General features: G+C 50.1%; 2 protein-coding genes across 13 annotated transcripts in view; one reads left to right on the top strand and one right to left on the bottom strand.

Moving 5' to 3' along the window:
* RECQL5 (RecQ like helicase 5) overlaps window positions 1-10,209 on the bottom strand; it is a 62,210-nt gene extending 52,001 nt beyond the window's left edge. For 3 of the 8 annotated variants that reach the window (XR_002095074.1, XM_019503564.1, XM_019503550.1), the window contains exons 1-7: window positions 9,231-9,560; window positions 7,529-7,650; window positions 4,894-5,412; window positions 4,112-4,217; window positions 3,544-3,655; window positions 2,067-2,229; window positions 1,549-1,631 (exon numbers count right to left, since the gene is read on the bottom strand). Coding sequence is in view for 7 of the 8 variants with exons in the window: in XM_019503564.1 (XP_019359109.1) it covers window positions 1,549-1,631; window positions 2,067-2,229; window positions 3,544-3,655; window positions 4,112-4,217; window positions 4,894-5,412; window positions 7,529-7,650; window positions 9,231-9,351 (1,226 nt within the window). In the remaining variant the exon portion in view is untranslated. Of the gene's footprint in view, window positions 1-1,548; window positions 1,632-2,066; window positions 2,230-3,543; window positions 3,656-4,111; window positions 4,218-4,893; window positions 5,413-5,908; window positions 6,130-7,528; window positions 7,651-9,230; window positions 9,561-10,046 lie in introns of those variants that run through there. The other 5 variants (XM_019503507.1, XM_019503515.1, XM_019503543.1 and 2 more) reach the window with 5 other exon arrangements.
* A 155-nt stretch (window positions 10,210-10,364) lies between these two features.
* The window catches only part of SAP30BP (SAP30 binding protein), an 81,731-nt gene continuing 80,486 nt past the window's right edge, over window positions 10,365-11,609 (top strand). For 4 of the 5 annotated variants that reach the window (XM_019503484.1, XM_019503476.1, XM_019503470.1 and 1 more), the window contains exons 1-2: window positions 10,365-10,486; window positions 10,576-10,685. In XM_019503484.1, the coding sequence (XP_019359029.1) occupies window positions 10,372-10,486; window positions 10,576-10,685 (225 nt within the window). In that variant the 5' untranslated portion in view covers window positions 10,365-10,371. The remainder of the gene's footprint in view (window positions 10,487-10,575; window positions 10,686-11,609) is intronic. The other variant, XM_019503453.1, reaches the window with a different exon arrangement.

Raw genomic sequence — 11,609 nt, 5'->3', positions numbered from 1 at the left:
CCTCCTGATGTCCAACTTAAACCTTCCCTCCGCCAGCTTGTGACCATTGTTCCTGGTCACTCCTTGCGGCGCTCGGGGGAACAGGGACTCCCCCAGCGCCTGCTGATCCCCCCTAACCAGTTTATAACAGGCCACAAGATCCCCCCTCAGCCTTCTCTTTTGAAGGCTGAACAGGTTCAGGTCCCGCAACCTTTCCTCATAGGACCTACCCTGCTGTCCCTTGATCAGTTAACTCACAATCCTGGGCCCTTTTCCCAGATCTTGATAAGGTGACTCTGGTTTTGTGCTGCTTTTCCAGTCCCGCAGTCTTCTCCTTTGCTATAGCGAGCTCCCCAACTCACCTAGGGTCTTTTTCCAGACCCTGAGAGGGACACTCTGGCTCTACACTGCAGCCTCTCACCTCAGAGTCCTCTCTTTCCTCCGACCTGCCTCAGTTCTGCTGCAGTCTTCTCCCAGACCCTGAGCGAGTTCTCTAGGTCACTGCTGCTTTTAGCCTCCTAGCCGTCTCTCTTCTGTCCTGATTGGTCTCTCTCTGGAGCTTTTTAACTCCCATGGGCCAGCCACTTATTGTTCTCAATTGGCCCACTCTGTCATGGCAGGGTTACAATCCCCCTCTGCCTGCTTCCAGCTGAACTGCAGCCCCCGAGGCATGCAGCCTGCCAGTGTGGTTATGTGCCAGTTTCATATGCTGAGATCTTCATAGCAACAGAGGATGGTGTGCTCAGATGAGAGAGGGACTGTACCTCCTATTGAACTGACCAGCTTTAGGAGCTGGAACGATTCAGACACAATCTGACCAAATCAGACATCACTAGAAGCAGCCAAGCTCTGGTGCTAATCTCAAGCAAGTGTCCCTGGTTTCTGCATGAAGCCTGGTGGTGAATTCTACAAGAGACTAGGAATTCTGGGGCATCGATTTAAGAGAGTCTCAGAGTTGCACTGTGCTGCTGGTTTCTGTGTTGGCAGCATACGACTGCCTACAGAAGTTGCTGTAGGGAAAGTCATAGGGTTGACAGGCAATACTTGTGGGTCCTGGTGCCCTGAAAAGCAAGGGAAGCAGAGTACAAAGGGATTTTTTTTGGCTCCAAGGGTTGTAGTGTTTGACATCATGGAATAGCAGCAACTCATACTAGTGGGCACAAGTAGTGAACAGACTCCAGCGTACCAACCAGGAACCCCAGCGCCCTATGTCCCCAATATCAACCATTACATCCTACAAACACATTGAGCAATTCTGCTTCAGTGATCAGAATAATGATAACTTTAACATCAACATTTTAGCCCATTAAGCTACAGAATCAACAGCCAATTGCAATTAAAGCAGGCATTCACACCTCTCTGAGCTGCTGTTCTTGCCCGCCTTCCTCAGCCCACAAACAGCACTGCATCCATCACATTCAATGGGATTTGGAAAGATTCCTTCACAACCACTAGGAGACATTTTTCTTCTCCACAGTTACAAAGTTACAGAAAACACAGCAGTCCTGGCTGTCACGGTGACGCAAGAGAAAAGGGGACCCTCAAGCAATGCATAACAGATATACTCACCCAAGCTCTTCACAGAAGGTCACCATGGTATCAAAAGCTGTCATCATTGCTTTATCAGACTCTTTCAAGGTGCCTTTTTTCTCCTGAGAAGAAGCAGGGAATAATCAGCAAAGCTCCCTCTGATACAGTTCTGGACAGGTGCAGCAACTCTGCCTACGTCCAAACCCAACTATCCCTCCAGCCTCTAGAACATAGGCTCCACTTTTCTTCCAGCCTATGGCAGTACCACAGCCAAGTCTAACCACCTCTGCCTGAGCCGTGCCTCCAGCTCCAACCACTTCTGTTCTCACTGCTTCAGCCTCTTCCACTCTCTTCAAAAGGGGGAACTATGAAGCCAGATCCAGGTATAATACTTTTACCCCCAGCCCACGTGGCAGATCTAGGTAAACTCCATCCTACTTTGGGACATTCTGTAGCGACCGCAGGATTAATGTTAACCAGACAGCAAACCCAGCAGCAAACTTTTACCTAGAAGACTGAAAAAACCACGCTCCGGAAAACTATTCCGTGGATCTTACCTGGATGGTAAAGAGCTCCTTCTTGATCAGGTAGCTGACCTGATCCCGGTCATCCCTAGAGTAATAGAGACGGCAGCTAGATGGTTTCCCATCTCTCCCAGCTCTTCCAGACTCCTGGTAATACCCAGCCATCGACTTAGCAATATTCCAATGGGCAACGAATCTGCATGGGACAAGGCAACAGGAAACATGTTGTTGTAGACTTCTTTAGTTGCTGCAAGGACAGCAGCACTTTCCGCTGAGGTCAAGGATAAAGCATACAAATAGGGTGGCAGGAGGGCGAGAGTCAGAACCAAGGAGCCTATGAGGTAAGGGGTTCTGAACCATGAGCAACACAAAGGGAAGTTACAACAGAAGACTAGTATGTATGTGAACAGTCAAATAGTGGGATGCCACTCAAAGAGAACAGATACAGTATGTATCTAGCTCCCCTAAACGCATAAAGATATACAATTATGAAGGATGGAAAAAATAGTCTGTCTCCAGAGGTCTGGGTCTATTACCACAAAATTACACGTTATTAACAGAGCAGTGTTTGCTTTGCAAATTCACAAGATGTCACTTAAGCTTCAGTACAAAGCTCCTTTGCCAATTATATGCACACAAAGTTCTGGCTCAGCTGTGGACTAAGGGCTTCCGCCCAGGCATGAAATGCCACCGTGGACCATTACTAACTCATAATTAAGCCTGCACACAAGAAGTGCATCCAAAAGACACTACTGCAAAGCTGACTTAGGCCTGCTACCATGAGACGACTCAGTGACTGCTGCCTTTTTTATTCTTACTTGCATTTTTGTACCTCAGAGATCTTAAAGCAGTCCAGTGATATGCTGCCAATATTTTTTTAAATATTCGGCTTCTATCAGGACTGTACTATCAGGAGCAGCCAAGAAGCATCAGGATACAAGTTTCCTCCTTAGCCGTGGCTGTCAGCTCCTGCAATGATTAACTGTTGCTGGGGACAGGGTTAGCAGCAAACTGAGACAGGCCGACTCCAACAGAAGCAGAGATACTACATCATCCTTCCATTCACCCCTTAGCCCATTTCCCAAAAGCAACACCAGCACTTGTCAGGCATGATGCATATGCAAGTCACCACCCAAAATGTTATTAATGCAAAGGCAAGGCTGAGCAGCAGTGCTTTGCATCAGTCTGGGATAATCAAATGCCCTTCTGATTAAACCACTGATACCCAGGAAAGAGAGAGAAGGTAGACACCAGCACAGGCCCACAAGTTAAACTATGGTCCCTAGAGCTCTTGAAACCCCTCTGAGCTTATACCACAGACACATTTTGCTCAGCTGCTGAGTCGCTGAATCTTGCAGAGGCTATTTTTCTTCCAAGTGTTTCAGCTGAGTTAGACCTTAATGAACAAAGAGTGGTTAAGAAAGCCTTTTTCTCTCCTCTTCCCAAGTTCCTGCCCATTGTGATACCTCACAGTTCCACCATTTCTTCAGCCCTCCAAGCACCAACACACCTGACGTTAGCTTTGTCAACTCCCATTCCAAAACTGATGGTTGCAACAATGACTGGCACCTTCTCCTCCATCCACTCATTCTGAACTGAAGTCCTGTCAGCTGCCTTCAGTCCTGGGGAGGGAAAAGCAGGGAAGTCAGAATGAAAGAAGGGTGCCCTTTCTAGCTCCATCTCTCTACCGCCTGACTGGCTCAAGTTGCAAGAGCATACAGATCAAAGCTTAACCCATTACTCCAGACTGCAAACTGGCTCAGTGTCAGACTAAGGATGCAACAGAGGAAAATCTGGACCCCTCCCAAGCAGAAGCTTGAAGAGAATCATCTCGCAACACGGCATGCAGGTGGTTACATTCAGGCTCTGCAGGATCAAAGGCAACAGGCACCAGGGAACACCATTCAACCATTTCTCTAGCATCTCTATCAAGGACCAGTTGTCTTGAGTCCCAGGCCCCACCTGAGCTGTCACAATGTCACACCTAGAGAGCTGCTCTCCAAGATCTGTCTGAGCCAGACCACTAAGGAAGGTAACCTTCTGTTACACTGACTCTAGGCAGTCACAGCTTCTAGTACCTGCATGATAGGCCTTGGCTTTCACTCCTCTGTAGCTCAGCTCAATAGCCAGCTGGTCACAGGTTTCTCTTGTCCTGCAGTACACAATGCCACAGCCAGAGTATACCTACAGAAGCAGAGAGAAGGGAAAATCCAGTGTGCCACCTGAGGAAGAGGGACAAAGCTAGCAGCTATTACTGCTGAGGAACCAGGACAGAGAGCCTACAACATGTCTCTCCTTGGCAGCAACAAAATATCCTTAAAGTTGTGTCTATGCCCTATGGCGCTGATAAACCAGCATGAAAGTAAGGCAAATTGGATGCCTGCCTGTCTGTCCTAGATACTCATGAAGTCCCCATTACCATAGTATCCAGGCACCTCACAGTCTTCAGTATATTTCTCCTCACAACACCCTGTAAGGTAGGGAGGCATAAATATCCCTGTTATACAGGGGAATAAGTGAGGCACAGAGCAGCTAAATAACTTACCAGGGACACTGGTAAATTGGTACAGCGAGGAGCTAAACAGGTCTCACCATTGCCATATTTCTGGCATGTAGGCCAGCCTACATCATAGAGCACTTAGTCCATAGCAAAGCAAAACTCTCATATGCCCATTTTTCCAGCAGGGAAAGACAAACGAGGCTGGGAAGAAAGTCCTACACATCAAAGATTGAGAATGTCTTAAAAATGACTTAAGAATGCTCCTTTCACAGACCTTCCTTCCCAGACCTGTTAGCACCATACATGTAGGAAGCCTCTGTAGGGCTCTGGCCTAGGAAGTAATTCCCAAGACAAACCTACCCCTGTGGAGTTCTCCACTTTGAGAGCCTTTAGGCAGAAATCCTTCAAATTCCCATAGGAATCAGTCAAGAGTTCTTTGAACTGCACATCGTAGAACAAGTTGGACCTGAAGCAGGGAGTCTTGAAGGTGGCGATAGGCTGCTTAAGTTTAAGAGATGCCACAATATCATCCTGGACCCGTTTGGTGGCTGTGGCAGTCAGAGCGATGCAGGGTGTGTTAGGTATGTGAGAGCGCAAAGAGCCCAGCCGTAGGTAGTCAGGCCGGAAGTCGTGCCCCCACTGGGAGATGCAGTGAGCTTCATCTACCACCAGGTAAGACAAGAGGTTTCGGGACACTAGGGAGTTCAGGATAGGCTGGAAGGAGGCAGCAGCTGCCATCTCTGGGGTGAGATACAGGAGCTTTACCCAGGGTGTCTCACTTGACAAGTCAGCCAGGACGGTCTTCCTCTCCTGGGCAGGGAGCTTGGAGTTCAGGGAGTAGACTCTGACCTTCCGGGCCAACAAATGATCCACTTGATCCTGTGACAGAGGAAGAAAATAGCACTGAAGGAAGCATGGTATCAGGATTGCTACCAGAAAAGATAACCATTAAAAAAAAAAAAAAAAAAAAAATCAAGCTGTACCCCAACCCAGACCAGGTCTACACACAGCTACTGCAAAGTCACAGCTCCAACCCTCTTAAACCAAAAGCATGCAAAGTTTTAAACACAGCAGCTAGCAAAACCATTCAGCCTTGCGTCTGTGCGACCACTGGCTTTTATGGTGACAAACACTCCCTGTGCAGCAAAGAAACTAGCAGAAGGGATCTATGCATGACATGTCCAGCCTTTCCCAGAAGAGGTGGGAGGGGACCAAATCTTTTCAGGATGCTTACCATGAGAGCATTAGGCATGCCGACTATTCATATCTATAGAGCATCTCTAGATCCACAGGCTGCCAAAGCATTTTACAAACTTAAGTGAAATACATTCTACATACAGATATTGCTTCACCCACCATTACACAAAGGGCCCACCTCCAAGGTGAAATTCATAGATTCTTAAAGCACAAAGGAACGACCAGATCCAATAATCTGACTCTGTGCATTACACAGGTCACAGAATGGCATGTTCTTGCCCCTGAATTGAGCCCAATACCTTAGGTGACTAAGGCATGGCTTCCAGGCAGGCACAGTCTTACTCAAGCTTTTGGGAATTTGCCTTTGCTGAGACAGGGAGTTCTCCACTCCACTTGACTAACCAGTGGAACAGACCAGCATTTCACTGGTAAACTGTGTAACTTAATTCTAATTTGAATCTGTCCAGCTTTCACTTCATCCACTGGCTCCTGTCAGGCCTTTGTTTACTAGGCTATGGAGCTTTTCACCCCAAGGGAGAAAGTGCTTCACCATCCAGTCAGCTTCCAGTTTCCTTTGTAATAAATTGACTGCACCAAGTCTCTCACTGCAAGGCACATTCTCCAGCCCTTGATTCACTTCTGTGGCTTTCCCTTGCATCCCTGCCAGTTTTCCCAGCATCTTTTTAAAAACACACGAGAACTGTGCACAGCATTCCAGTTTCAGTCTCACCAGTGCATTCTCAGGTCCTAGGTATTATTCGCCTTTGTATTTAGCTGTACAAAATGCAGTACATTTCAACAGCCCTTAACAAGCAATATACATCCTCCTGGCCAAACTGCATTATCCTCTTTGTTAGTTAGCACCCTGCCCATCTTTGAGTCATCTGCAAATTGTATCAGCAGCAATTTTCTCTCTCTCAACTTTCAGGTCCTTGAGAAAAATATGGAATAGCATCAGGACTACTACTAATCCCTGCAGAACCCAACTGGAAAGACTCTAGATTGAAGGAAATTCCCTACTGATAACTATTTTCTGAGAGCTATCAGCCATTTCGAAAATATGTAAAATGTTGGTTGAAGCCTATTTAAAAGGAAACCAGCATCATGCAGTGTGTTGGACTGGACCGAATCTAAGCAAAGTTGCAGCTTCTCCTGTGGAGAGTCATTGTTCACAACGGAGTATAACACACCAGAAACAGTAAGGTGCCCCAAAGTAAGTGTCCTGTAACCTAAAATGTTTAAGCAGCACCTGTGCCAAAAACTCCTTCCCAGAATTGCTTTTTTGTCCCCAATTCTGTCTGATAATGACAAAGATCAGTTATGAGAAAAAAGGACTATCCTTAGGGTTCTTACTATAGGTGATAAAATGGCAGTTTTATTCTTGGGAAAGCTCCAGTTAAAACACCTATAGTGGATCAATGCTGCTGTCTCCAGACAGCATATCACTGAGGGAAGGAAGCAGGACCAATCATTGTGACCCTCTGTTAAATCAAAGGTCCCCACTGCAGTTATATTGGTTCAAGTCCCATTACTGTCACCATTAGAATGCTGGAGAGAGGCCTCCCATAGTTCTGCTCTTTAGACAAGTCAGAAGACTTTAAACCCAGGTAAATCAGGCAGCAGCAACATTTTCTCCTACTAACAGAGTGGCAAAACCAACTCATTGGTAATGAGAAGAGACCTGAGAGACCAATTGATGTTAGAAGTTGGTGGGTAGAAAGGCAGGACCCAACTGTGTTTCCCCAGTCTCCCCTCCCCTTCACTGATTGCCTATCCAAAGCTAACAGGAGATGGTTACCTGAATCAGTGCAATCAGAGGTGAAATGACAATGGTGATGCCCACTGCCAGTACTGCAGGAAGCTGGTAGCACAGGGATTTCCCTGCCCCTGTGGGCATGCATACAAAGACATCCTTCTCGCCTGCGAAGACAACAGAACAAGACTCAAAGCTGCTGAACAGCGGTAAATTCCTTTGGATTATGCTGTGGAGGGTTGGGTACAACAGCTTGTATACATGAAGAGAAGCCGTATTCATGCTGGGCTTATGCACGTACAGCACTAGATGCCAGCACAAGAAAGGTCTTTTTTAGTTCCTAAAAGCAAAATAATCTTTTGCATGTTTCTAGCTGCTTCTTTACAAGAATCTCCAGCTGCTTTGCAATGAATTTTTAAGAGGAGGTTGGATGACCACCTTACTGGGGTCGTTTGACCCCAGTGCTCTTCTTGCCATGGCAGGGGGTCGAACTAGATGATCTGCTCGGGTCCCTTCCGACCCTAGAAGCTATGAAACTATGAGTTCAGCCTTGTAATCCTGCTACGCAACAGGAATTATTCTACCCAGAGGTTTAAACCAAGGGACAGTGAAGTTAACTGACTTATTCAAGATTATACCATCCCAGTGCCAGAAGGGCTTGCTTTTAGACTGTACCTTCAGCAATTAAGCTGCTAGTCTCTGGACAGATTTTTACTGCAGTCTGTTAAATAAAATCTCCCCGCAACAGAGATTTAAGACTCTTTCAACTGCAAGTGGATACTCTATATGAACTAGTATTGTAAAACAGCATCCATTACTAAATGAGAAAGAGGACAACTCATACCACACTAACTAGAAGGCAGAAACATATTGCTGACATGATACCCTGGCTCTGACACAGGCACTTGCTACAGCTGTGTGTGTGAGCTAGTGGCCAGTGGAGAGAGGGAGATCATAGGCTTCTGACACTATGGCCTGGTCTATAACTAGCAGTTCTGTTAGCACAGCCGTGTCAGTCAAGAGCACAGAACCAAACCTGGTTTACAAAGGCACCTTGGCAAAACCCTAGCATACACAGGGTCTCACCAGTGAAAGAATGCTTTTACCATTTCATTCAGAGAACTCTTCCATGAATTCAAACCATATCTATAATGGAGCCAAGTCATGTTATAAACTTCTGCCAGCACTACTTTGTCAGTTTAAGGTGTGAAGAGCTGCAAACCCCGATACAGGAGACTGGACAGTCACCTTGCTGGGGTCACCTGACCCCAGTTGTCTTTTCTGCCTAGTGCAGGGGGGCTGGACCCAATGATCTTGTAAGGTCCCTTCCAGCCCCTAACAATCTATGAATCTATAGCTGAGCCAGCTGGAGGTCCTAGAGGAAGGGCACTTAAATCAGCAAAACTGCATATTAACCAGCTTAAGATTTCTTATGTTGGGGTGGAGGGAGGAAACACCATTATTATAATGGTATACGAGGCAGGTTTGCTAAGTCATCTACATCCACTGAGACCACTTTCCCAGTAAAGGATACTAGCATTTCTTCCCCAGCAAAGCACCCTTGGATTATCTCTGGTCTAGGATGGTTTACCAGAGTGGCCAGACCAAGAAACCCTCTGTAGGGATTCAAAACCACTGTCAGCAACGCATAATCCATGAGGCCAGCTCCTTCAACTCCACTGCAGGCAGAAGAACTGGAAGCTGACAAAGTAAGGTCACAGCCCCCCAAACAACTGTTGTGTCTTACCTTTCGCTACTGTCAAGACTGCACTTTCTTGCAGAGAGGTCCTGAAGGAATCAAAACCAAAGACCTTCTTCAGAGTCTTCCGGACCTGGCCCTCCAGGCCCGAGGAGCTGCGCTCGTTCATCTTATGGGACCTAGGACTAGGTCAAGGTAAAGAAGAAGGAAAGGAGCTTACTTAGCTCTGCTGTTCTCTGTACCAGCAGCCAATCGCAACACCTCCGTCAGGAGGATTAGTCCCACAAGTCTCACCCGCCTGAATGCTGCAGGTCACACTCCTCCAGCACCAGGTTCCTGAAGGCATCTTTGCTTCCAAAGCCCACCCCCCTCCCCCGGGGCAGAGCCGGAATCCTTCATAAGTCAGCCGCCTTCCCCCGCCCTCCTCCACACCCCACTAAACAAGGGAGAACCAGTCTCATGGCAAAACCTTTCCTCCCCCTACAACCGACACCCGTTTCCTCCCCCTACGCACACGGCACTTGCAACGGTTTCTGAAGGGTGAACAGGGGATAGAGCTCAACCCCTCGGCAAGGAGCTGGTGCTGGTGCCAGGCGCCGGCCTGACTGGAGGGAATGGGGAAGGGGAGCAGGAAGGGCCACGGGAGCTTTCATCTCTGCCCCTAGGCCGGCTCTTTGCAAGGCTGCACCTTCCTCAACTGCTCGCCCCCTCCTCCGCTGCCTCCTCCTCCCCCCCTCCCCAGGGCCCTGCCCCTCCCAGAGGAAACCTGCCCGGCAGCAGGGACTACTTGAGCCCTTTTGCTTCCCTAGCCGGGTCCCTTTCCCCCTCCGCGCGGGCGGCCTCGGCCCCGATCCCGATCCTCACCGCTCCTCCGCTTCCGGCACCTGTTGCTGCGGCGGCCCCTGGCGCGGAGAGGTGACGTCAGCAGCGCCCGTTAAAGGGCCAGTCACCCTCACTCGGAGGCCGCCGCCGTTACCGAGCGCCGTCGCGGCGGAGGGGCCCCGTGCCGCCTAGCAGGTTTCGCTCTCCGCGGACCGGCTGAGACGGGGAAAGCACCAGCGTTCCCCGCCAACTAGCCCGAAGCGGAAGGGGCGGGCCTTGTTGCCATGGCGAACGCTTTGCCCTCTGACCCTGAGCGTCATCCCTCCGCGCCGGAAGCGAGCTCCACTTCCAGCAGGGGAGGGGAAAGATGGCGTCGGCTAAGCGGAGCGTCCTGTCGTCGCTGGCGGTTTACGCGGAGGACTCCGAGCCCGAGTCCGACAGCGAGGCGGGCGCGACAGGCAGCGATGGCGTCGCGGCGGGCGGTGAGTTCCCGTCCCCTTTCCTCATCCCCTCTCTCTTCTCCACCGCGAGGCGCCGGCGCGCTAACCCTGTCCCTCGCCCCTGTCCCCAGAGGAGAAGGGCGGCCTCGTGTCCGAGGGCTACGGCGAGGACGACTTCTCCCGCCTCGAGGGCGACGAGGACGGCTACGAGGAGGACGACGACGACAATAGCCGGCAGTCGGTGAGTGCCCCACCCCTCCCCACCGGGCTTCCGGCGCCTCCCCCCCCGAGAGCATCGCGCGGGCCCGGCGCCCTGCAGAAAGCCTCGCTTGAGAGCGAAGCCAGGTCCGACTGTGGCAAGTAGGGAGGCCATGTCCAAGTTGAGTCGGGGTTTCTCGCACGGGCGGCCAGTCCCTGCAGGCTGCGTGTGCCAGCTGCCTTGCAAGGGGAGCTGGGGCAGCCTCTGCCTGGCTGCAGCAATGGGACACCTAAATGGCTGGGAGCGCTGCCTGTGGCAAGGAAACTTGGTCCATCCCCTGCCACCTCCAGCTGGGCCATCTACAACGGAGAGGAACCGAACAGGCTGCAGAGGAGTCACTGTCACACAGAGCTGGGGCTAGCCCAACCTCCAGGCAGTGTTGCTGCCTAAAAAAAGCAAAAGCTGAAAAACGGAGCAAATGAGAGCCATAAGGCGTCAGATCTAGGCTTGGAAACGTTCATCACACAGAACCCCTCCTCCCCCACGTCGCATCCTTTGTCAGCCTGTCATTGCCTGGGCAACAAATGGTGGGACACCCTTGGTGAAGACGGGGGCAAGAGATCCTGGTTTGCGAGCCAGGAGTCCACTTTGATCCTGTGAGCCCCCAGGGGCCCCAGCTGGCAACTCCTCTACAGAGCCGTCACCATGGTCATGCACCTCGCGCACTTTGCATACCTGATGCCTGCCTCTTCTGCAGGCAGAGGCACACCCACCTGGAGTGCATCAGGCTGCAGTCCTTTCACCGTCTCCCCCAGAGCCTTATGCTGTGGTTCTGGCTGCACAGCTCCCCACTCCTTTTTTACACGCTCCCCATCCACAGCCCCACCAAGTCATGAAACCTCTTGGTCAACCTCCTTCTGGCCCTAGCCAAGCTTGCCATCTTCCTGACCAAGAAGAGTGCTCTGT

This window comes from Gavialis gangeticus, unplaced genomic scaffold, assembly GCF_001723915.1.
Source record: "Gavialis gangeticus isolate Ggan-Ray unplaced genomic scaffold, GavGan_comp1, whole genome shotgun sequence".
Taxonomy (NCBI): domain Eukaryota; kingdom Metazoa; phylum Chordata; order Crocodylia; family Gavialidae; genus Gavialis; species Gavialis gangeticus.
The sequence above is the reverse complement of the archived record's forward strand: the minus strand, read 5'-3'. Positions and strand labels throughout refer to the sequence as shown.